This window comes from Rhinatrema bivittatum, chromosome 4, assembly GCF_901001135.1.
Source record: "Rhinatrema bivittatum chromosome 4, aRhiBiv1.1, whole genome shotgun sequence".
NCBI classification, from domain to species: Eukaryota; Metazoa; Chordata; class Amphibia; order Gymnophiona; family Rhinatrematidae; genus Rhinatrema; species Rhinatrema bivittatum.
The window spans coordinates 395,196,045-395,222,579 of record NC_042618.1 but is presented as its reverse complement, the minus strand read 5'-3'; the positions used below and the strand labels follow the sequence as shown (position 1 = coordinate 395,222,579).

The 26,535-nt window shown below is 45.7% G+C and overlaps 1 protein-coding gene across 1 annotated transcript in view; it reads left to right on the top strand.

Moving 5' to 3' along the window:
• Positions 1-7,955: 7,955 nt before the first annotated feature.
• ADAMTS9 (ADAM metallopeptidase with thrombospondin type 1 motif 9) overlaps positions 7,956-26,535 on the top strand; it is a 366,656-nt gene continuing 348,076 nt past the window's right edge. The window contains 2 exon segments of the mRNA XM_029601029.1: positions 7,956-8,390; positions 8,824-9,197. Coding sequence (XP_029456889.1) covers positions 8,288-8,390; positions 8,824-9,197 — 477 coding nt within the window. The 5' untranslated portion in view covers positions 7,956-8,287.

Sequence of the window (26,535 nt, the reverse complement as noted above, 5' to 3'; positions counted from 1 at the left end):
TTGCTGGCCGTCGGAGTGAGGAAACTCACTCCAAGAAGAGATTTGGGCAACGTTCTCTCCACCTAGCTTGTTGTTGCCCAGGTAGAGTGTCCATCAAGCTAGGTGGAGAGAACGTTGCCCAAATCTCTTCTTGGAGTGAGATTCCTCACTCCGACGGCCAGCAAATCTTCACTAGAGACCACTGTTCTTTCCGTACGTCTCATGTTGAATGTGAAAGTGGCCCCCAACCCCCCTACGCTCATACCTAATCCCCACCTTGAGTTACTAGGTGGCCCTCCCATAGGGCTACAAATACCTGTCTAGGGCATAGGCACTATAGCAAGTCTCTCTCTGGTATATGGAGAGAGAGAGAGAGAGAGAGAGAGAGAGAGAGAGAGAGAGAGAGAGAGAGAGAGAGAGAGAGAGAGAGAGAGAAGAGAGAGAGAGAGAGAGAGAGAGAGAGAGAGAGAGAGAGAGAGAGAGAGAGAGAGAGAGAGAGAGAGAGACTTGCTATAGTGCCTATGCCCTAGACAGGTATTTGTAGCCCTATGGGAGGGCCACCTAGTAACTCAAGGTGGGGATTAGGTATGAGCGTAGGGGGGTTGGGGGCCACTTTCACATTCAACATGAGACGTACGGAAAGAACAGTGGTCTCTAGTGAAGATTTGCTGGCCGTCGGAGTGAGGAAACTCACTCCAAGAAGAGATTTGGGCAACGTTCTCTCCACCTAGCTTGTTGTTGCCCAGGTAGAGTGTCCATCAAGCTAGGTGGAGAGAACGTTGCCCAAATCTCTTCTTGGAGTGAGATTCCTCACTCCGACGGCCAGCAAATCTTCACTAGAGACCACTGTTCTTTCCGTACGTCTCATGTTGAATGTGAAAGTGGCTCCCAACCCCCTACGCTCATACCTAATCCCCACCTAGAGTTACTAGGTGGCTCTCCCATAGGGCTACAAATACCTGTCTAGGGCATAGGCACTATAGCAAGTCAGTCTCTCTCTCTCTCTCTCTCTCTCTCTCTCTATATATATATATATATATATATATATATATATATATATATATATATACCATGTTGCTTGCAGCACCTAAAACATCACATGAAATGATGTTTCCCTGCTGCATGAAAAATGCCTTATTTGCATGGGACACGCCCCCTCATGCGTTACCACTGCGATATTGGAAAATGAGGCCCTTAGGGGGTTATTTTCCTAGCCGCGATAGGCCCTTATCGCGGCAGTAAGATTTAAATTAGGGGGAGGGAAGGAGTCAGGACAGAGTTAGGGAGGGACTTATGGTAATCGGCAGCGGCACCGCTGCCATCGATAATGTTTCGAACATCATCGCCGGCAGTAGCACAGGGAATAGCACCGCTCTGCCCGCGATAGCCTGCAGCCGGTCGCACCGCAGCAGGTGAAACCGCACTGCCATGGTGCGGCTGGCTGCAAGCTATCGCCCGACCACCCCCCGCCCTGCTGGAATCCTGGCCTTAATTGGTTGAACTGTTTGGTATGTCATTACATTTTGGTAAGATTTTTCTAATGCAACAGTAAATTGATCAGGGAAGAGAAAGTGTGTGTTTAAATAAAGCTCAGTTTCTTGGACCAGATTGTGGCAGTGCTGCAGTAGGAGGTTCACAGTTTGGATCCCCATTTGTCAGGATCAGTCATGCCTTGGCCTGGTACAGAAGCAGAACATTGAGGCGTGGAGTGGAGGAATAATCAGCTACTCATGCTGGAAAATGAGTGGGAAGAAGGGCGTACCTTTTTGGAGGTGGCCTTTCTGCCTTTGTGTTGGTGAAAGTAAATTGAGAAACCCAGACAGGCTTTATAAGTAAAAGAGAACCCCTCCCCCCCCCAAAGCATTTCATGTTATTCTGCAGTTATCTGATGAGAAGGAGCAGTGAAGGCACCTATTCCAGTAATAGAATAGCTTTGGGGGGGGGGGGGGGGGGACAACATTTTTTCAGTAATAGTACTTCCACCTGTTCATCCTCTGGGTGTACAGCCTTGTCAACTTGTTAAACGAAGCTCAATTTGGTTTTATAAATATGTGAATGAACTAAAAACTGGGAGCCAAGGGAAATGAGAAAGAGCAGTAGGGAGATAGAATGAAATGAATAAAACAGGGAAACTGGGTAGAGAACAGATTGCAGAAGGTGAGAAATCAGGGAAAAGAGAGAAAGCTATCATAGACCATCACTGTAAAGATCTCAAAATGACCACAGATTGACTAGTGCAGTGCAATACCTCTTTACACTAACATGCTTCTGTAAAGTTCTGTTTGTTGCAAGTTGTTAAAGATTTTTAACATACAGTTTTTTTATGCCCCTACTAAACAGGTGTCTTAAAAATTATGCCCTTGGTTTTGCCACAAGATAATTAAAGAATCAAAGTTATGCACACACTAAATAAATCATTTACTGGGCAAAGCTAACTATTTTATAAAACAGCTTTAATTTCTGCTACTAATGGCAATTAATTTGGAAAGCAGTCCAACTCGGCAGGATCTAGCATAGACTGAGGTTAATGCTTTATTTAGCATCAAATTAATAGGGTCATTCATCAAACTGCGTTATGGCATTAACGCCCACGATAACGCCATAAAGCATGCGTAAATGCTATAATGCATGCAATAGTAATGCTATCGAATTGCGTGAATGCAAATTTTTCATAGGGGTGGGATTGGGGAAGGGTTTGGGCAGGATTATTTAAAATGAAGGGCATTTTTGCACTATGCGATAGTACTGTAATGCATGCTATTGCAGACTTTTAACACTAGAAATAACTACACCTTTTTTTCCTGATGTTAAGCTGAACAAAAAACCTGAAATGGTCATAGTGTAATTTGTGATAAAGTCTGCAAATTGCATTTTGGCTATTTCTGGGCTTGGGAGAGAGAGAGGAGGGAAGGGGAGTATAGAGAGCCTCTGGGGAGGCTGTCACTGTATTCGACTATTTATATCACTATAAGAAGGCCAGCTAATAACTCGAGGAGAGGTGTTGATGGTGGTTTAGGGTCTAGGGGCCAGTTTTACATGCAGAATGAGACAAACAGAGCAAAGTACACCTCAGTGAAGCCGTGATGTCTCTCAGCTTGAGAGAACATCGTAGAAATCTCATGTTTGTGAGACTTTCCTCACTCCAAATGACGTCACATCTTCAATGAGGTGTACTGTGTTCTTCGTATGTCTCACACTGCATGTCAAACTGGCCCGTAGACCCTAAACCACCACCAATGCCTCACCTCAAGTTATTAGCTGGCCTTCCTATAGTGATATAAATAGTTGACTATGAGGGCCTTGTAAAAAGTCTCTCTCTCCCTCCAGAAGTATTTAAAAACTGAAGCAGCTAGAGAAAAATAAGATGGCTTTCCAATCTGCCACCATTCCTATACCTTTTTTTATCAGCAGTTGTCTAACTGCTGATAAACACTCCGTCTTCAATCTTGTCACTTCAAATTAAGAAAAAAACTAAAAACATGGTTGTTTAAACAGGCATTTCCTGACTAACGAACTCTCCCAGCAACAATCTGCCTCCCCCTAATCCATAACCTGCCACCATCGCTAATACCATTGTAATCTGTGACTATATGCACTCCTGTACATAATGTAAATAATAACATACAATCCACTATATTAGAACCTCTCGCCAGTTACGCTGTTTTTCTATGCTTTTCTATGAGTGCACCCTGCCCTTACCATGTTGTTCCCTTGTTAAATGTACTTTCTAAGCATTTTATTATGATGTAAACCGATGTGATGTACACACTACACCGGTATAGAAAAGGTTTTAAATAAATAAACAAATTTATTTATTTATTTATTTAAGTTTTTTATATACCAACATTCAAGACGGTGGTCCCATCATGCTGGTTCACAAGAAACAAGGGTGAAACTTTACCATTTAACAAAAGTGCAGAAAAGCAGTTACATATAACAAGGAAAACAATAACTTGGAATGAGAAGGGAAATGAAGATTAGATAGTAAAATATATAAATAAATAAATACACTGCTAGCTCTACAACATGCCTAAAACTGTTTCTGTCCTCTTCCTTATAACAAAAATACCTTTTGTATCTTTGTAAAGAAATCTATCAGCTTACAATTTACTTATTTTTTTCTGGCTCAGATGTACTAAAAATAACACTCCCATAGCTTTCCCACAGAGATAAAGTGCATGATTAATCTAACATATTCTCCAATTATATACCTATTGAAAACTATCTTTCGGCTGAATAGCTGTAATGAAATGAGGCTTAAAACATTAAACCATTTTTACCCACCTGGCGGTTACAACAAATCCTACCAACTCAAGCATAATTCTCACTAGGGACTCCAAGGGACCAGCTATAAAATTAGAACCCAGTCTGGCCCTGCATTACATTTGTGCTGGTTGTGTTTAACTCTTTATTCAACACCAAATTAACTTAAACCAAGATAATATATGTTATAACACAAATTCATACATGCAGTTATATACGGTTATTTTTTTTTTTTTTAACTTCATAAAAAAAACGAAGTGGAATAAATATTACTTCCTATTGGCAAGCTGATGCCAGGTTCCTGCCAAAGGATATATACTCCTGGGACAGAGGAACATAGAAAAATGTCCAGGTATAATGAAAAACAAGGCCTAAAATCTCTCTTTCAGCTCTGCTTATTTTCTGAAATAATTTAACTACAAATAGGTAGACAAAATAAGGTAAAATGTCTCTGCTCTTAGACACAGCTTCTGCAACTGGAAACAAAGAACAAAAGCGATTCATGCCCAGGTGACTGATGCAAATGAAATTCTGTGGTTTCCCAGTGTTGACAGCTTTGAAGTATCCAGTCATAAATTATCAGCTGTCTTTTAATATCAATAACAATGGACTTTCAAAACTGAACACATCTTCTAGGATCTGAAGGAGGTACTGACCGTGCCCCTCACAGCTCTGTTCAACTTATCGCTTGAAACAAGTCAGTTTCTATGAGACTGGAGAAGAGCAGATGTAGGATCACTGCATAAATGTGGAAACAGAGAGCAAGCAGAACTCTACTGTGATGAGCAAAGTAATGAAACGTTACTGAAAGGCATAATAGTGCAAAACCTCAAAGGCAGTGGATTACAGGACCCTAGGCAACACGGTTTCACAAAGGAAAGGTCTTGCTAAACTTGAATAGTGTCTTTGATAGAGTAGCAGATGTAACCAGTTTTTCAGTAACATTTCTGACACTGTCCTACGAGTGTTGAGCAAGTTGACCAGCCTGGGAGTTGGAAAATAAATTGCAAACTGGGTGAGAAAGTGGTTAACCAATAGAGTGTGGTGGCAAATGGGGGATCTACTTTGGCAAAGGAAAATGAGTAGTGGGGTGCCACTGGGCTCAATTCTAGCCCCAGTTCTCCAAAATTCAAATTCATTTTTATATTCTGCTTTTTGGCACTTCAAAGTGGATTACATTTAAATACTGCAGTTATTTCTCTGCCCCCAGAGGGCTCATAATCTAAGCTTGTAACTGAGGCAATGGAGGGTAAAGTGACTTGCCAAAGGTCACAATGAATGGCAGGGGCATTTGAATCCTGGTCTCACTGGTTCAAAGGTCACTGCTCTAACCACTAGGCTACTCCTCCATCTGATATAGAAGAGCTAAATGGGAGAGTGTGCTTGTTTTCAGATGATATGAAAATATACAAGGCAGTAGTGATGCCAGGAGGACAGAATAGATGAATATGAATTTAAAAAAAACAGAAGAAAGTTGCCAAATACTTGACCAATGTTTAAATAAAAAAAATGCAAGTCATGTATCTGGGGTACAGATAACCTTCAAAATAGTATTTGGCCTTTGGCTAAGAACTAACAGTCACCAAAAAGAGAACTGGAGGTCACCTTCTCTGATGACCTCGAGGTTGGCCAGTGTGATAAAGCAGGTAGAAAATCTAATACTATCCTTGGATGTATAAAGAGAGACCACTAACAAATAGATGGAAGTATTATTTCTTCTGTAGAATTCTGGAGATATCTAAAAAAAACAAAAAAAACCCCATTGATAAGGTCCTCCACTACTGAAGCACAGGTGGAGTGGGCCCACAAAAAATCTGATCCTTCCAGCAGAATCACTGCAAAAGATCTGGAGCTGGGTGGGGCAGGCATCAGCTGTTCAGTAGCAGGAAGAGAAGAGCTACATCCTCCACCTCTGCAGCTGTGGGTCCTACCTCTGCTTTGAGATGCATCATCACTGTCCTCCTACTGTTACTGATCAGTGAGGAAAGGCAACCCTAGAGAGGAGAAAGAGGAAAAGAATGGGAGGGATGGTGTGGGAGAGAAAGGGGAAAGAGGGGGAAGGGAGAGAAAGACCACGGGGGACAGGGAGACCGATTAAGAGGGTGGGGAGGGGACAGAGCTTGGTCAGGTTTCCCCCTCCCTCCCCCCAACTATAAAGGCATTGTGCTGCCTCTGTGAAGGAAGGGAGGATCAGGACTGTGATAAAATAGTGTTTCACTGAAAGGGCGACAGACACCTGGAACAGCATTTTTGTGGGGGTGGTTGCAGCCAAAACAGTGGCAGGTTTCAAACATGCATGAGACAAGCACAAAAGGATCTTAGAGGTGGAGGGAGAAAGAATACAACAGACTGAGTAAAACCTGTGGACAGCACAATAGGTAGGCATAAATATTTTATATGCTAAAAAAAGGAGGAATTAGCCAGTCATCCTGGCTCATATTTTATGGTGTAGCAGGAATGCACTGGCTTCCAAGGCTTGACCTTGCGCCTTAGGAGTTTGCTGTCATTCTGTGCCCTAAGAAGAAAAATCTCCTGTCAATCTTGATTAAGAATTAGGAGTCTCAAGATATATTAATTCACCGGCTTTAAATGGTAAAAAAAACAAAAACAACCTACTCTGCATGAACTGAGAAAAATGACTGAAATCTGTCCGATACAAGAGGATCGCATAATGACCTTTCGTGCGGTTCACAAACAAACCGCAAAGTTATGCAAGCACAAGCAAGTCACTAAATGGACCACTGCCTTCATTCAGCAAGCTGGCTCTTTAGACTTTTGCACTATCCCTCCGTATTATCAAAAACCGGCACACTATACTGAGCTGCAGAAAAATCATCAGAAACAAACATTTTCTGCCTAGGCTAATTTGCTAAAATATTGTTAATTTCCAAGTCACCGTACATTTAGTCAGACATCTAGTACATAACATTGAAAGGAGGAAGCAGCGTGTAAATACTACAATCCACAGAAGAAGAAAGGAGGTCAAAGGGCATCCTACTGGGGTGAAAATACGTTATATTAACATTTGGGTTTACTAAGGGGCATCTGGAATTGGACGGTGATCCCCGTCATTGACTTTTCCGAATACATTGCTTTTTTTTTTTTTTTTAAACTCTGTACTGTTTAACACGGAAAACATATCTCCAAGCCTAAATGCATAATGTACTAGACGTGTTAGGCTTATCTCAATTCCCAGCTTCATTCCCTATTATTGAGGATATCAAACGCATAAAAAAAAAAGTCGTTACGCCTAAAGAGAAAACACATCTAACAAAAAAAAACACTCTTTGAAAAGCTTCACAACAAACCTCTCATGTCTCATAAATGGGCATCACCTACAACACACCAGACCTTTTTTTTTTTTCAAAGTAATCGCTTTTCATCTAATTAAAACCAACAGCAAAGTTTGTCAGGAGTAAACAAGAATCACCAATCCTTTAATTACTATTCGTGAAGAAAGTCTATTTTTAGCTCAGGGGAAGCCTGAGCACTGCATCTCTCCGTTTTAGGGTTTTGTGTGTGTATGTGTAAAACTTCTTTCCCCTTTGGATCATTTCGTAAAGGGAAGGAGAGAAAAAAAATCTCCAACCCCGACAGCGGTGTTGAGCAGCGCACCGGCCAAAGGGAGTTGGAACTGTCAGGGGCTGGGCGGGGCTTAGGTGGTCCCACCTCCTTGGGGGGGAGGCGGGGCTCTGCGCCACGGCTCCCTCCCGGTATCCTGAGTGCTTTCAACCTCTCCCCCCACCCCCACCTCCTTACCCTCTCTTACAGTGGCAAAGGAAAATCCAGGGGAGCCCACCAAAGAGCAGCCTCCCTCTCTCTCCCTTCGCCCTCAGCTTCTGCTTGCACTATGCTGGTTCCGTCGCCCAGGACCGCTGTGCCCCCGCTTCGTGCCCCAGCCGCCGACAGCGGGTCCCGCAGAGCGCAGGAGAGCGATCGGCAAGTTTAAAAAAAAGTTGGCGAGAAGTTGGGCACCGAGAGGAGGAGGAGGAAAGCAGAACGCAGAAGAGGGCGAGAAGCGCTTCCCACGGACCCGCCAAGCACCATGCAGCTTGCGGTCTGGGCACTGGGGTTAATAACATTACTAGAGGAATTTCTGCATGTAGCCACAGTAGCAGCAGGGAGGTCCATGCTGCAGCCCAGACAAGGTAACGTTTTCACCCTTCCGAATTCAGATCGAGGCAACCTCATACATTAGAATGAAGATCGAGTTTACGAGACTGCTCACTCAGAAATGTACCAGCCTAGAACAAATCTAAGAGCACTTGGCCAGGGTGCATGTAGAAAATGATCCCTCCTCACTTACCCCGTGCTTTAGGACGTCCAGCGGTTATTTAAAAATCAGTTTAGTTCAGTGTAGTTTGAGCCAAAAAGCGATGTCAGGCTTTTCCTGGCTGGCACGCTTTTTCTACTGGGTACCTGTACTTTGGTGACATCAAAACACTTAAAGTGTATTCTGCTGTATATGAAGGGTACAATATTTGAACTTAAAAATATAAAGCTGCAAAAGAATTGCATTTGGGATCTAATTTGAATGACAATTTAAAAAATGTTTTGTTGTTTGTTTTTTTACTGTTGTAGCTAAACTGCTGGAGGAACTCGGTGAATACGAAATAGTGACTCCCACTCGAGTGAATGAATTTGGAGAAGCTTTTCCCAGGAACATGCACTTCAAAAGAAGGAAGCGGGGCATTAACTCTGACGCCGGACCCTGGGCCTCCTCTTCAAAGACACACTACAGGCTCTCAGCCTTTGGTCAGCAGTTTCTCTTGAATCTAACGCCCAGCTCTGGATTTATTGCACCACTTTTCACCGTCACCCTTCTCGGAGAGCCTGCGGCTAATCAGGCCAGCTTTTACACCGAGGAGGACAATGATATTAAACACTGCTTTTACAGCGGACATGTCAATAGGAAGACGGACCATACTGCAGTCATAAGCCTATGTTCAGGGATGGTAAGTACTGCTATTATGCCTGATTTATATATGTGAAAGCTCAGAGTTTACAGGCTGCTGAGCTTGTTGTAAAGGTCCCTTGCCTCTAATATATTTGAATTTTTTTTTAAAGTTCAGTTCTGGTTTACATACATGTACATGATGTAACATGTAAACCCCTTTAAAAAAAAAATGACTGCGTGCGGATCATTTCCTTCACTCCTTGTGCTATTTGCATAGGAAATGCTCCCAAAGACCGACGGTACAATTTCGTTTTTAAAAACGGAAGGTTAAAAAAAAAAAAGTTTGAATGAATGAAGTTTGGTGAATTCCAGCGGATGTGGGATGCTCCGGAGCTCCAGGCTTACGTGCAGTAATTAGTGAATTCCACCTTTTTTGCTGAGGATCAGCGGGGGCATGTACTTTTCACATGCTGGTGACCAAGGCCGTGGTGCCCCAGACGCGGACGAACCGAAAGAGGTGACGTGATGAGGAGACTGAAAGGAGGGAGGGGTTGGGAGGTGGGAACTGGAGGAGAGGCTTCCGAAAAGCAAACCTACGGGTGGCGCCTGTAGACTGCAAACTATAAAGTCCCAGATTTTGAAAGTTCTTACTTAACTTGGGCACGCCGTAGCTTACGGATGACCGCCCCTCCCACCCTTGACCACATGACAGCCGAGTAAGGTAAACCATGATATCCTTTATTGAGTGGAAGAAACGGCCACAGCCAAAGATAGCATTATAACATTATTACAATATTAATATCCACTAATATTGCAGCAGTTTAAACACAATTGGCATTAACTCTAGCCAATGCCCTCACCGGTAAACTTCCTTGTTTTTCCCCACCCCTCTGCTTTTGGAGACGGCAGCCCTCCATCCTTCCGCTCCGTGAAGGTGGTAAACCATTGGCACCCCGCTCCGTGAATGCCAATCCGCCTTCCGCTCCGTGAAGGGGAACACCCGCCACTGGCATCCCGCTCCGTGAACGCCTCCGTGGCTACTGCCGCTCCGTGCAGTATTCTGCCGCCTCCTCCCACCCCTGGCCTTGCGGGCCGCAGTTCTTGCTTATGCCAGGCCTTCATTGGGCCACCCCCAGACCGGCCATTATCTCGGTCACCCCCAGACCGGCCATTATCTCGGTCTCCGCCATGCTTAGTTGTATCCATGTCCCCGCTTTCCCCTTATGCAAAGTCCTTCACCAAAATATTCCCCCCCTATGCAGCGACACATGTCCTTATGCTCCGGTGAGGGCCCCTGCCAAAGTAGGAAACAGTAAAACCTTATTTGTTTCCTACCCCCACTAATTAACTAAAGCTGCTGTGGCCGTTTGCAGAGCGAGAATGAAGATATCTACCCCCATGTCTGATAAGTGCACCCCGTCTGTTCTATACATGCCTGGGCATGTGTGAGAAATATCCTCATGTGTAATGACGTAGCCCCCTATTGCCCTCAACCAGGTCCCCATTTCTTTGTTTAATTTGCGCCTGCTTTCTTCTATGGCTTTATGTGACCTCGCGTCCCACCATACCAATCGGGGGATAATATGGGACCACACCAATCCCACGTCTGGCCATATAGCCTTAATTGCAGTCAAGTCCTTCTTGATAGAGATTATTAGGTCAATGTTCTTGACTGCGACCAAATCGTTACCTCCCAAATGAAAGATGATAATATCAGGCCGTGGTAATTGCCTGGCGTATTGGAGGATGCAAGGCATTAGTTGGACCCACCTCATCCCTCGGTTGCCCAGCCAGAATATGCTGGCCTTGCTACGCGGTATGCCCATCTGATCGCTGGAGGTCTTTTTCTTGTTTCTAATGTGCGCCCATGTAAATAAATGTAGGATAAATGTAGGAGTGCCCCATGATCCATATCACTTTTGCGCTCCCAGCTGACGAGTCTATGATAGATAAAATAAAACGGTTATGGGGAACAGGATGGTAAATATATGCCGTTTATATTTCCAAGTGAAACTGTTTATTGGGCCGGATGTATGATTTGAATTTACCGGATTTCCACCGCCCTACCGCTTTAATTTGATCTTCGTTTAAACCGCTGCTGCAGGCAAAGGATGCTGCACCTATTCGGAATGAATGTGTGTGATAATCGCCCGCGTCTTCCCCTATTTTTTCCAATCCTTTGCGCAGTATACTGATGAACTGGTAACGCGATAGTGCGTTGCCATCTTTGTGTTTTAGTAAGGGCGCCCCCCCCCCCCCCCCGGCGGGCGTACTTTGAGGTATTCTCTTGCGGCCTTTACGGGGCATATCTCCCCCATATTAGCGGGGTATAACGTAATCCAACGACCTACTGCCCGTTGGTCATTCTTTGCTCGCCTAATAAAGATCTGTACTGCTTCCTTAACCATCCTTATGTTTTATATCGGGAGACCCCCATCCGATGCCCTGGTGGTAACCTTTGCCCTCGGGATCAACTCACTGTTTCTAAATGCCCCAAAGAACATTAGTGAAAAAGCCACAGTCCATAGCTTAACCTCATAATTGTCCCAAACTAGGCTGGGGAGCTCTTTTACCAGTGCTTGAAGCAGCATCGGTGCGATAGGCTTTCTGGTGTCCCCTCTAACTGGTGCTTGTCGCCGCCAACCCTCTAATCTCTTTTTAATGAGAAAAGAGTTGCTAATGGTGCCTATACCCCATAGTTTGGAGACGAAAACAATAGCAGCTACGTGTTGCCCTGCCTGTGCTCTGGATACACCTGAGTTCTTTAGGTGGAGTAAGAACTCTGTTACATTTCTCTCTGTCATTGTTCCCTGAACTTGTGTGTTTTTTGTTTGGCAAAATTGTTGGAACAAGCTCCATCCGCGTGAATATGCTCTCCAAGTACTCTCTGCCAGAGCCGATCTCAATATGGAGCCGATCCCGGGCACCCTAATTCCCAAATCCAAGGAGGGATGCGATATGGCTGATGCTCTGCTTCCGGGGCCAGGAATCTGAAACGAGACCACTGACAACGAGACAATGCATCAGCGATGCAGTTAACCTCCCCCGGTACGTACTTAGCCTTAAAGACCAGGTTAATGCGCAGGCAGAGCAGTACTAAATCCCGCAATAGCCTAATGACCCTGGGGGAGTGAGCGGTGAGCGAATTTATAGCCTGTACAACCGCCATGTTGTCTGCCCAAAAAACCACTCTTCTATTGTGGAAACATGATTTCCACATGTGTATTGATGCAACAATGGGGAACAATTCAAGAAAAGTGATGTCTCTGAGCACACCCTTGGCTTCCCACTGGACTGGCCATCGTTCCGCACACCATTTGCCGGCCAGATAGGCCCCAAATCCCACACGCCCCGCTGCGTCGGTGTAGAGTTGCAACTCCCTATTGGTCATGAGTGGGTCCCTCCAAACCGTCCGTCCATTATATTCCCCCAGGAATGTTTTCCATACTATGAGGTCCTCCCTGAGCTCCTTGGTGATTCTAATGAAATGATGGCTCTTGCGAATACCAGCTGTGGCTTGGGACAGTCTTCTAATGAAGGGGCGACCCATGGGCATGATCTTGCAAGCGAAGTTAAGATGACCAATGAGTGACTGCATTTGTTTTAGCGTGATTTAGCGTGAGTGTTCAGTAATAGATATGTTGGCGCGTAACGCTTCTAGTTTTGCGGGTGGTAGGCGTGTGACCATTTGCAGAGTATCAATTTCGATACCGAGAAATGACAATTTTTGTGGCAGTCCTTCTGATTTGTGCTTGGCTAGTGGAATACCTAATTCATCCGCTTTCCGGGTGAATGCTTCGAGGGCTTGCGCACAGGCCTGTGTGTCCCTATGGCCGGTAAACAAAAAATCATCCAAATAGTGTATGATTTTTCCTTTCCCGATGTCCTGCTCTACCGCCCATTGCACAAATGTGCTAAACCTCTCGAAGTAGGCACAAGATATAGAGCAGCCCATCGGAAGGCATTTATCAAAGTAATATTTACCTCTGAATTGAAACCCTAACAGATGGAAGCAGCTTGGATGTATGGGAAGCAAGCGGAAGGCTGATTCAATGTCGGCTTTTGCCAACCATGCGCCTTGTCCCCAATGCCTCACCATGTCTAATGCCTGATCGAATGAGGCGTAGGCAACTGAGCATGCGTCGGGGTCCAAGTAATCATTCACTGAACCCCCCTCTGGGAAGGATAAGTGGTGGATCATTCGGAATTCCCCTGACTCTTTTTTGGGAACCACACCAAGAGGGGAAATCCTAAAATGGGGTAGCGGTTTGTCATTGAATGGGCCTTCCACCCTACCCATGTCGCTTCCTTTTTAATCTTTAGTGCTATGACCTCTTCATTTTTCCTTGCAGATAACAGATTCTTAGCCTCTGTGGCGGTTTCTGGCCCCATGAAAGGTATGCGGAAGCCTTGGGAAAACCCTTCGTATAGCCATCTTGCCTCCTGGGGCTGATAACCCATTAAACCGACCTGTAAGCTATGTATGTTAATGGGGGTCGGTGCTCTGATGAGTTTAATGGTGCTCTGTATGTGGGATGGTACCGCCCCTTGTGCATTTTGTCTGAGGGTGGCCTGCACCGCATCCCATACAGGCGTGCCTGAATTTGCAGGCAGCAGCGAATCTGCAAAAACCAGAGTTGAACAGCCGACAGATGGGAGCCCCCCCCCGCCCCTGAATCTAGTGGCTTGACCAAACCTTTGCCCTTGACGAAAGGGCTGACCTTGGCGAAATGGGAATCTACCAGGAAAAGTGTGTTGGCGAGGTGTTAACCATGTATTCGGATGGTATGCATTACCAGCGAAGCCAGGGATGACCTCCTGCGCCGGTCTGTAAGGTGTGATTTTTGAGAGCCAGAGATCAATATCTTTGCGATCCCAGTCTAAACTGGGGTTCACAGCCATATTCCTTCTGAACTGCTCATCATACTCTAACCAAGCCGTACCGCCATAAGTGCAATAAGCACCGCAAATAACGTCTTGGTAAGCGAATAAAGAACAACACTTTTCAGGGTATTTCTGGCCTATAATGGTTGACAGAATTCTGAAACCTGCTGACCAATTTGCTAGCGTTCTAGCGATGAAGGGTTTGTCCCTAGCTGATAGTTTGCACGCTTCGTGGCATTTGGGATCGGAACCCTCCCCCTCTTTCCTGAGCAACTCGAATATATCAACATATTCACTGCGCCATATTTTCTCTTTTATTGCTTCTGACACATGCGCAGTTAGTGAGCCAACGGTACATGTGTATTGGGAAGCGTTATTGATGTTCATGGCTGCATGATGCCCATTTGTCCCTACCTGACACACCGTTGTTCCAACGGCTGTAGCTGTGGCTGGGGTTTGTGGCACAGGTAAAGTTTCCCCCATGTGTCGTCCTGACTGCCCTGTTTCCTGAGTAACAGGGTTTTGTGGTGGTCTTGTGTTAGAATTACCCTGCCCGTGCCAGGTATCAAAAATTGCTTTCATAGCAGCAAAAATATCATTAGGAGCGCCTTGTGGCCCCAGCCACACTTCGCTGCCCTTCGATAGCGGTGGGTAACCGGGCTGTGTTGGGGGAACCTGCGCATTAGCCTGGCCCAGGTTTAGATCAGGGTACTCACAGTTCTGTCCTTCTTGCGGGTGCCCGTGTTGCCCGACAGCTGTCGGGCAACACGGGCACCCGCAAGAACCACTACCAGAGGGGTAAAGCAATCCACCATCACGTGATGGTGGATGGGAGCTGCCAGCTGAACTGTTGGTGCTGCCCGCTGAACCTTGCTGTGGACCGATGGGCATTGAGCCATACTGCAGGGGGGACGGGCTGTCGGTAGGCGTTAACGCAGCCAGCATTGACTTCACCCTGTCCATGCCATGGACAGCAGCCGCTGCCAAGGTTTGGTTCATGAGCCGCCGTAGCTCTCCTTCGGTTCCCATGCTGTAGCTCGTTTGTGGCGGTGCTGCCTGTGTCAGTGCTGCAGGGGTCGGTGTTGCAGGGGTGGTGCCCCGTGGAGGGGGCTGCTCCGGCATAGCAGCCTAAATGGCTGATGCTATGTGGTTGTCGTCTGTTTGTTAATTTTCTCTTCTTATTCCTCTGTGTCTTGGTCTTTTTGTCGACCTCTGGCGTTGCTGCAAAGTTTTCTTGCAGTTTTCTTGGCTTCCGTCGTGCTCGCTTGGCTGGAGCCTGAGCCTGGTCCGGCATAAGTGTGGACGGGCCGGAAGCCATAGGAAACTGATTGGTAGACATGCTGTGTAGACATATAAATTGGTTAGATCCCAAACTGGGGGGGAGGGGGGGAGGGCATATGAATTGGTAACCCGACGTATAGTAGGTGTGGGGAGGGTTGGTGATAGTGGTGGATGTGAGCAGTCAGGGCAAGTTTGGGGGGGCTGGACGGGAATAGGATGGGGGTGGGGGCAGCTGAGGAAGGTGGGGGGGGGCGAGGGGAGTAAAAGAAAAGTAATAGTAAAAGAAAATCCTGAAAGTCCATGTGCTGACCTCCCAAAATGGCCGCTGCCATGTGCTGACCTCCCAAAATGGCCGCTGCCATGTGCTGACCTCCCAAAATGGCCGCTGCCATGTGCTGACCTCTGCTGGCAAGCCCTTACAATAAGAACCACAATACCATGCTAAGATGTAAGCCGACCTTTCATTAATATTTTAATTTACTTTGTATAGAGCTGCATAGCGCAGCCTAAATCATATCTATCAAGCTGAGGGTCCTGTACCCCTTATAATTCAGTATAAACGTGCACATGGGACAGCTGTCCCTTTAAATGGTAACCGAATACTAAATATCACCTTTAGGATTAATATAAAAACATCCTGTTAACCTGGCTGAGCACTCAAATGCCGTACCGCTGTCCCATAGACATATCATCAGAATTCCCAACTACGGGATGCTGGCTACTTTTTAATTGTCAGATTACTTAGGTATAACAAAGCACATCCACAGGTTGTTGAGGTAGCATGGTAGACATGAAGCCTGCCCACTTCCTAGCAATTTAGAGAGCGAGGGGTAAAGCAATACATAGAAAACGTCGATTTTAAAGTAAAGCAAGCCTACAAGATCAGTGCTCTAACCACTGAGCTACCAAGCCTGCTACTGCCAGCCATGTGCTCTAACCACCTATGCATTCACCATGTGCAGACCCCTTCAATGGCATTTCTTAAGAGGCTACATGTGAAAGATAACCAGCCCTGCACTCGCTGCCCTTTCAATAAATACAGCAACCAGTAATGCAGCGCAAGCATTGTGCTGAAAGCCAGCCATGCGTTCATAAAATATATATATATAATAACAGGTAAAGTGTGGCCATGTGCCCATGGCGTTTCACTAAATATATATTAGTTAAAATATATATAACCAGCCATGTGCTAAGGCATTTCCTTAAATAAAATAACATTCCAGGCAGAAGCAGCCATGCATTCAAAGCCTTTTCATTAAATAAAAGTACTGGTAATGCAGAGCCAGTTCAATGCAAAAGGGGGGAGAGGGTGAGCATACCTTTCCCGACCTTAGCAGCACAAAATTACCATTAATATTCTCAACATTTTGCCTATAAGCCACAAAATCTTTGTACTTTACCCAATGATGTAATCAAAGAAATCATTCCTGCTCCTTTAGCTGATCTGCTCCTCTTACAGCACAGCCGTGCTGGAGGCAAAGTGAAAGTAAAAGCAAAACTGTTGTAGCACAGCCGTGCTGAGATCAGCCTGTTGCTCTCGATTCCAGGCTGCAAATGTGCTCCCCCCACCCCGCACTACCTCTAAGTACCTGAGCTCCGAGACGCAGCCTTCTTTGTCTCATTGGCTCCTGCTCCGTTTTGCACTGGGCCCACTAATCCTATTGTCCGCCCTTTCCCCACCTAGCCCCGCACACCCTTGGGCTGTGCTCCCCACCCCCTCCCCTTGTCGACAGCACGGCTGCCCAGTTATACGGCCCTTGCCTCAAGAGGCAGAGCCTCCTTAAGGTGGAAGCAGCCAGTGCACCGCTGTTTATTTTCTTATCTACTTCAGAAAAAAAAAAAAAAGCCAAATCTAAGTACTCTGGTGCGCCCGTTCCTGATTGTTCTGAAGTTTACCAATAGCCTATTTTACCTCCTTCTGATAACTTCTTGGGATTGCCAGTGCCACTTTTGACTCTGATTTCTGATCAGTCTGCAGTGGAACCGAATCAGTTGTGTACTCACCATTCCATGCAGGAGCTGCTGGTGGGCAGCTGGTGCTCCTCGTGTAAAAACAACAACAAAAACTTAAGTGAAAGATCCCAGATCGTCGCTAGCCAGTCAGAGTTGGTGGCTGGCACACTTTTCAGATCTGGCCATTTGACCAAAAAAAAAAAAAAAAAGTGTAGAGGTGGAAGTGGGCCGGAAGCGTGCGTGAGGACCGCAGCCTGCCTGCTGCACAGCATCCAGTCCCCAGTCGGGCACTCGCCTCTTGTTTTGGTTTCTTTAGTAGGCGGTACTTGATAGTTAGCGAATGAGTCATCTCTTAAGGAACCAGAACGATATAAGTATTTAATTAAAAAAAATAACAGAAATTTATATATTAGTGGTGTAATTTGTTTATTTCTAAAAAAAGTAAGCTAACTTACAATGAGAAAAGTATAGCATTACTTACAGTAAAAAGATTGTGCATTTTGCAGAGGTGTCATTCTCAGCCCTACGACTTTAAATATCCGGCGCGTTATTTCTGGCTCGTTTAAAGTCACAGGTTTAGCTTTAAGCTTGTGCGTCTCGACTCCCTTGTATGTTTGCTGGGTCTTATTACTAAGCTTGTTTGGTTTTTTTAATTGCTCTGTCCAAAGGTGCCTTATTTCTTATAATATTTAACATTTTGGGACTATAAAGTATACAGTTGCATGAATCATGATGGTTAGCCTCTATTTTTTTGGTAATCTTTCTTGAGCTTTCCATGCTATGTGGATTCTTTACATATATCAGTGTGATGCCTACATGAGAATTACAAGATTCCACAAAGCAGAAGCGGTATATAATGATGGAATTTGCTATTTAAAAGCAATGAATTGAGGACTAGCCTACAGGTTGCGACCCAGGGAGGTGAGAGTTTAAACCCTGCAGCCATTCCTTCTCACCTTGGGCAAGTCAATTCATCTTCTGTTGCCTGAGCTAAAACTTAGGAGTACATTTTGAAAGCCCAGTGCACGCCTAAGCCGGGAGAGATACACAGAAGTTGGGCCAGCGCACGCCATGCAGATTTTAAAAGGCACCTGCATACACACATATCTCCCGGTATGTGCACAAAAAAAAGGGGCAGGTCGTGGGTGTGGTCTTGGCAGGGCATGGGTATTCCAGGATTTATGAATGAAACTAAATAACTTACTCGTGCAAGTGCACGCCGGGGTCCCCTACTGCGTAACTTTACTTCTGCTATGGATGGCGTGTAAGTCCCAAAACAAAAAAAAAATAGGCTAGTCAGCGGGGTTTTAAGGGTCAGGGCTAACAGGGTAAAAAGGGAGGCTAATGACCTAGGGGGTGTTAGGAAGTCCTATCTTTCACCAGGGTGAACTGGGAATGAGCTGGGGAAACTGGCAATTGCGTCGGCGCACGTGTCTATTAAAATTCCTCCACATATGCGGTAGAGGCGGCATTTGCGCGCCTGTGTGCGCCCATATAAAATTGTGTGCACATGTATGCGCATACAGCCTATTCTACACCATGCGCGCATATACGTGCATACATTATAAAATGACCGCGTCCTTTGGCAAGAGCCGGCATACGCATGTGGATGTGCGCCCGCACGTTAGTATCAAAGTAACCATCCGTGGGTCTCATTTACAAAGCTTTCTTTCCATAGACTCAGAATGGGGGAATGCCTTAGTAAATCAGGCCCTTAGATGTAAGCCTGCTGGGGACAGGGAAATATCTACGGTACCTGTTATACTGCTTTGAAGTGGCTGGCAGTGACAAAGGGAAATATATGAATTAAAAAAACGAAAATGGGGGTTCTTAATGTTTCTATTTGTTTTATCCACTAACAGAATTTTCTAAATAAATATTTTTTTTGTTCTTTTTTTGCTTGATTTATGTTCCGCCTTTTGGGCACTTCAAATCAGATTTCATTCAGATACTGTAGGTAAATAAATAAAAATAAAAGTTAGCACTGCTGTTCTTACAAGACTGAGAGCCTAAACCTAGAGTAGCAGTTAGAAAAAAACAGTAGTTGTATGGCCTCCTTTCTGTATTGGCAAAAGGAAATGGCTGGCTACTAGCCTTGAAGATCTACGTAACATTTGTAGGGATGTTTTTTGTAACATGGGCATATACACATCCCTTCATCTGTAACCATGGGTGCCCAGAAGAAGAGGGGGCAAGGGGTCATTCCCCTTCCCCCCCCCCCCAGATTTTAATGACAACATTTTTTTTGTAGCTGTCTCTATGATTTTCTTTTTATTCATCCTCATTTTTTGTTGTGCCATCCCCTACACCAGTCCTGAATATTTTACTGATTGTGCCCTTGGCTGCAGCAGAGGAGAACCACTGCACATACCTAAAGCATCAATATAGTTCCTCCAAAATGCGCTGCTACCCCTCCAGTCCATCAAAGCTCCAATGGCTCCATATGTACCTTTTATGTGCCTAGGGGGGGGGGGGGGGGGGGGCAGGGAGGTCTCTCCATGAAAGCAGGGGAAGGGGTTTTCTCAAAATATGGGAGTCTTCTTCTCTGTCCCGGGGGGCAGTTTCTCACAAGCGCGGCTCCCATCAGACCTGCCCCTTTAAAGATACAGGGTTGGGCTGGTGGAGATTCTGGTTTGTAGTGCTCTGAATGCTGCCAGTTTGTGAGCCCATGCACCTTTAAGGAGGGTGGGTCTTACAGAGCTCTGGCACTCAAGCTGAGTGGTGCTTGTGAGAAAGTGTCACCAAGACTGGGGACAAGGTGCCTTTTCAGCCTCACACCCTTAGGCAGATGCCTGCTTTGCCTAGTGGGAAATCCAGGCTTGTTCCTTCTTTTAATGTGGTGAATTTTGTCTCTGCTAACATTTTTTTTAAGTTCTCAGAATGTGATCTTTCAGATTGGGGAAGATTGATTTATTTATTTATTTATTTATTTGTTTGTTTATTTATTTATTTGTTGAGTTTTATATACCGTCATTGGGAAGAGCCATCATAATGGTTTACAAAAATACATTTTCTTAACAGTTGTGCAACAGATATAACAAGGTGGATATTAAACAGGAGTTAAACATTTCAAGTCCAGAGATTATTATTATGTGGGACGAGGAGGGTATGCAGGTTCTGGTTGGATAGAAGTTATTTTGAAGTTTTTTGATGAGAGCTCAATTGTGAGATGGGATGATCAGAGGTATGAAGGTCAGTGAAGCATTTGTGAAACATTAATGTTTTTAGGTCTTTTTTGAATGTTTTTATTTTTTGCTGGGTTCTCATATCTTTAGGTAGGGAGTTCCACAGTTTTGGGGAGGCAATAGAAAAGGCTCTCTCTCTTGTTGTTGCCAGATGTGCATCTCTGATGGGGGGGGATGTTTAAGTATCTTGTTATTAGAGCATAGGTTTCTTGGAGGATTCTGGGGGATTATGTTTAAGGTATTTAATCCTTGATGATCATTGTTTAGAATTTTGTGAATGATGGTCATTGATTTGTATTCAATAAGTGCTTTGATTGGGAGCCAATAAAGTGAAAATTTAAGCAGGACTACAAGCCAAGGTGTGAAAAAAGAGATGAGAGTGAGGATTACAAATATTAAACAAAGAAAAGTACATTTTAAATACCTTTGCTACGATTCTGCCCACGGCTAGGCCGCGAGCAGCCTCTCACCTCCAGCATGCCTGCTTCCCGATGCCTCCTAGCTGACCTGACGCAGTCTCTCCTCCATCCCGCAGCCAGGAGGCCGCAGACGCCGTTCCCATGCGGCCCCAAGGCTGCTGATGCCGTCTCCTCCCCTGCGTGGGGAATCTCCGCCTGCAGTCCTCTCTCCCGCGGTAGGGAGCCGCCGTCCTTTTTCCTCCGCGGTCCGGAGACCGCCCGTGCTCTGCTCCTGCACGGCGGGCCTTGCTGCCGTGCCTCCTTGAGGCCCGGAGGCCGCCAATGTTCTCCTTCCACCCATGCGGCCTGGAGGCCGCCAACACCGTGGTTTCCTCTGTGGCATGGAGCCGCTCTTGCCTGGGCCCTCCCGAGGCAGGAAGTGCCGCCTTTAGCTTCCTCTTCATGGCTAGGCTGCCGTCAGTGCTTCTTCAGTGGCTGGTGCTGCCCCCGGCTTCTCTTCTGCGGCAGGAGCCACCTCCGTCGCCTCGGGCCTACTCCTGTTTCACAGCATAGCTGCTGTCCCTGGTCCTGCCTCCTTAGGCATGGGGCCGTGCCTCTTCCCTGGATTTAAAGGGCCAGTTCTCCTGGCTCCTCCTCATGATGTCATCCTGGGTGTTCCTCTTCAGCCCTACAAAAGGGCTCAGCCTTCAATTCCTCGTTGCCTTCACAAGGAGTCAGTCATGGAGCTGGACTGCTCCTGGATCCTTTGTTCCAGCTCTTCGGTCCAGGAGTTTCCGATGTCGTCTTTCACCACTTCTTCAAGGCACTCTGTTCTTCATGGGAATGCCCTTGCTTTCATCTGTGGTTCCTGATCCTTCCATGTTCTGGTCTCTCGTCGGATCCCATTCCTTGTCTTCAGATGTCTTCGTCATCTGACCCTCCTGATGTCCTCGCCTTCTGATGTCCTGTCCTTCCTGAAGTCCGTCATCCTGTTGTTCTGCCTCTCGGAGCCTCCTCAATGCTCTAGGTTGAGTGTCCTGGGGGTCCGAAGTCCAGATGTCTCAGATGTCTCGTTCTCCAGTTCTCTCGACACCTCCATGATGCTCTTGACTGAGTGCCCTGGGGGATGAAGTCCAGATGTCCTGACATTCCAGACATCTTCGTGTCAAGTTGTCTTCGTCTTCAGATCCTTTTGATGTCTTCGTCTTCAGTTCTTTTGCTGCTAAGCATTCATACCCTTTTGGCTCCTTCGTCAAAGAAGCCTTCAGACTCTTTGGCTCCTTCATCAGGGAAGCCTTCTTCTCGGATGACTTGGTACCGGATTTACCTCCTAGTGGGCCGTCCTCTCTTCAACTTCAGTCTTGACCTTCTGATTCGTCTTCTGTGCTGGGTCTGAAGCCGTCGCTTCTTCAGGTTGGCCTGCGCCGATCACACCATGTCCCCGAAGCTCAGTCCAGGACTGTTGCTGCTACGAGTCTTGGCTGGATTCCTTCATATTGAGTTTTAACTCTTCTGTCGTTTATCAACTCATCAAGTGTCTTCATCAGTGTCCCTGATGTTCTTCTCTTTAGTCTTGCCTCAGCCTTATCAAGTACCTTCGTCTGACCCTGTCTTCAAGTATCGCCTGACCCTGTCTTCAAGAGTCCTCGTCTGATTGTGTCTTCAGTCTTCAAGTCTTGTTCAAGTTCCATCATTTGTCCTCAACTTCTGTTCGTCCTGACGTATTTGCCATTTCCATACAGCAGGTCCAAAAGAGCTATCGAGTGGCCAGAGGGCTATACCCAGAGACCAACATTGCGTTGTTGGGTCTCTACTGATGCGTCAGGTTCGGCGGAGGCCCGAGCCCCTGGTCTTCAGCCTGTCTGCCTGTGCTTGGACATGTCTTACCTGCCTTGGCGCTTCTACTGAGCTCTCTGCAGTCGCCTCATGGTCCAAGGGCACACAACTCTCCCCGGAATCAGGATCGCTCCCTAGCTCTCCTGCAACAATCTTGCAGGGTTTGTGGAGCAGAAATCAAAGGAAATATGTTATAGATTACAAACTAAAAGAAGCAAAATAGAAAGATGGGGAGCAAGAAAGGACCTTAGTGGAGGATAAAGTTGTTTGGCTTTATTTTGCTTTTCTGCATCTATGTATTTATTTTGTTGATTGAATTGCTGGGGCTCATTTCCCTAGAAATGATACCAGTTCTCCCCCTCCCAGGAAGTAACTCCATCTACCTACCTCTGAGGTTGAGTTGGGGGGGGGGGGGTGGCCACTCGAGATGCAGCAGCTTTGTGTTGGTTAAAACAGAACATTTCCATGGGGACCAGAAATTACTGAGTGAAGCTTCCCCTGCTCCCCCACTAATATCAGTAGTGAGCAAAATCTAAAAGTAGCCAGCTAGACCAACGGATCGGGAAGAGGGCATGTAGTGCTGCTGCCTCTTCCAGTGAGCATCAGAAGAGAAGAAAGAAAACCCCAGAAATGTTATCAGATTCCAAAGGGGATCCTTGCTGGAAAACACTTTGTGAACCACTATTCTAATGTAGCCTCACCAGCAATTCACTACCTCCCACTGCTCTTTGTTGCTGGCTCTTCTCATCCTCTGACTGGTCAAAAAAAAAAATTAAATTAAAAAAAACCAAAACATCATTGTGTTCTAGCCCACCCTTCTCTTACCAAGGGACCTCCCACTCAGAACCTCAATGGGCAGTCCTCTCTGATTGCCAGTGTAAGTAAAAACATTATACTAATGTAAGAAAAAACATTTTTAAATTTATTCACAGGTGGCGGGGAGATTAGAATGAACGCGCAAGTGAACATATATGTGTATGAGCATGAATGTGCAAGTGAGCTAGTAAGGATTTGTGTGAGTGTGCAAATGAGCAAGTGTGAGACTGTGCATGAATATATGTCTATGAGCGTGAGAGAGTTTGAGGGTTCATATGATTGTAAGAAAGAGCGTGTTTGTGTGTGAGCGAGAGTCTGACTGTGTGTGTATGAACGAGAGCGTAAGAGAGTGTATAGAATGTGTGTGTGTGTGAGTGAGAGTGTGAGAGAGCGTGTTTGTGTGAGCATGAGAGAGAATGTAGAATGTGTGCGAGTGAGAGCATGTGTATATGTGAGAGATTGTACATGTGTGTATGAGTGAGATAACATACGAACATTGGAATTTCCATACTGGGTGAGACCGAGGGGTCCATCAAGGCCAGCATTCTGTTTCCAACAGTAGCCTATCCAGGTCACATGTACCTGGCAAGATTTAAATAGATAGAGCATGTGCGTGAGTAAGAGTGTGAGAGAGAGCATATATATGTGTGTGTGTGTGTGTACGTGTGTGTGTGTGTGTGTGTGTGTGAACAAGAACATGTATATATATAAAATGTTTGTGCATACTGCCCAGCCCTTTCTAATCCACAAGAATCTCAGGATGACTGAAATCAAATGTTCCCAGGTATGGAGAATGGAGGACTTTTTTATCCTTAGTTTTAATTATTGAGTATTAGGGATGTGAATCGTTTTAGGACGATTAAAATTATCGTCCGATAATTTTAATATCGTCTTAAACCGTTATGGAACACAATACAATAGAGATTCTAATGATTTATCGTTATAAATCGTTAGAATCGTGAGCCGGCACACTAAAACCCGCTAAAACCCATCCCCGACCCTTTAAATTAAATCCCCCACCCTCCCGAACCCCCCCCCAAATAACTTAAACATTTCCTTGCCAAATCCTACCTCCTTCAATCCCCCCCCCCCCCCAAATGACTTAAATTACCTGGGGGTCCGGAACGGCAGCGGTCCGGAACGGGCTCCTGCTACTGAATCTTGTTGTCTTCGGCCGGCGCCATTTTCCAAAATGGCGCCGAAAAATGGCGGCGGCCATAGACCAACAGGATTCGACGGCAGGAGGTCCTTCCGGACCCCCGCTGGACTTTTGGCAAGTCTTGTGGGGGTCAGGAGGCCCCCCCCAAGCTGGCCAAAAGTTCCTGGAGGTCCAGCGGGGGTCAGGGAGTGATTTCCCGCCGGCAGGAGATCGACTGCAGGAGGTCGTTCAGCGAGGGTTCCGGTGCCTCGCTGAATGACCTCCTGCAGTCGATCTCCTGCCGGCGCCATTTTCCGTACGGAAAACGATTCGCGGCGGGAAATCGCTCCCTGACCCCCGCTGGACCTCCAGGAACTTTTGGCCAGCTTGGGGGGGGGCCTCCTGACCCCCACAAGACTTGCCAAAAGTCCAGCGGGGGTCCGGAAGGACCTCCTGCCGTCGAATCCTGTTGGTCTATGGCCGCCGCCATTTTTCGGCGCCATTTTGGAAAATGGCGTCGGCCGAAGACAACAAGATTCAGTAGCAGGAGCCCGTTCCGGACCGCTGCCGTTCCGGACCGCCGCTGGACCACCAGGTAATTTAAGTCATTTGGGGGGGGTTCGGGAGGGTGGGGGATTTAATTTAAAGGGTCGGGGGTGGGTTTTAGCGGGTTTTAAACGATTTTAACGATATATCACGATATTTTACCCCCCCAAACGGCAACAATACGATTCCCTCCCCCTCCCAGCCGAAATCGATCGTTAAGACGATCGAGGACACGATTCACATCTCTATTGAGTATTATTTGATGAGTCTACTGTTTTGAAATATTTTATTGGTGTTTGGGAAATTTTCTTAATTGTTTTATGAATTTGTATTTATTGGATACTCTATCAGCTTTTTAAAAATATTTATTCTTTTCATATGTATGGTTTCATAAATATGATTGTTTTATATTTCTTGAATTTAAATGTTTTATAAGGAATGGTGTTGTTTGTGTTTCCATTGTTGCACTGTGTATAAAGCCTGGCTTGTTGTGATTTCCGGTTCAGTTTTTGTCTGTACGTTACTACTTATACTTTGATCTTTTTTTTGTATTTGAAAGGGTCTCTATCTGTGCTCTAAATGCGTGACTGAAGTGAGATATTCTGTCAGCATGTAGTTTATGTGTAGGGATCTATAGGAGCTTGGCTTGGTCTATTTTTGTAATGTGAGGTGCATTGGTGTTTTAGGATCTAATGTAATATTTTCAGCTTTGCCTTTTCATAGATAGGGTTGTTACTGAGTGCTGGCAGATAGTACCGTTTTTTGGTATAGGAAATTTACTATATTGTAATTTATTTTACTCATGATATTGAGGGCCAAGCCCAACCCAACATGTATTAGAATAGGCCTAATACCATATGGATTCAAAGTATATTTTTTGGTTTTGCAGGGTTTTCTGGTGTCACCAAAGCAGTGATTGTAAATATATATGTTTAAGTGATTTCTTTTCACTTGGAAGGCTGTATTTTGAATGTCCTTTTTCCATATAAAATATCTCTTGATCTCAGACACAAAGACACACCCACACATTGAGAGCAAGAGTGTGTGTGTGTGTGTGTGTGTGGGGGGGGTGGCTTTTGTATCAGAGAGAGAGAGAGAGACCCCTCACACACACACAGACATATACTCACTCACTCTCTTAGACATACACGTGCTCACAATGTGTCGGTGTGAGTGAGTGTAACTAATTTACTGGATCATTTATCATTTCGCGTAGGGGAGAGAGAGAAAGCAGAGGTCGATATGTAACTTTACTGTTTATACCACTGTAAGAGTGACACTTTTAACTTGGGGTGAGGTTTGGTTGGGGGGGGGGGAGAGATAGGTTTGGGGGAGCAGTTTTACATACACACAGCAAAG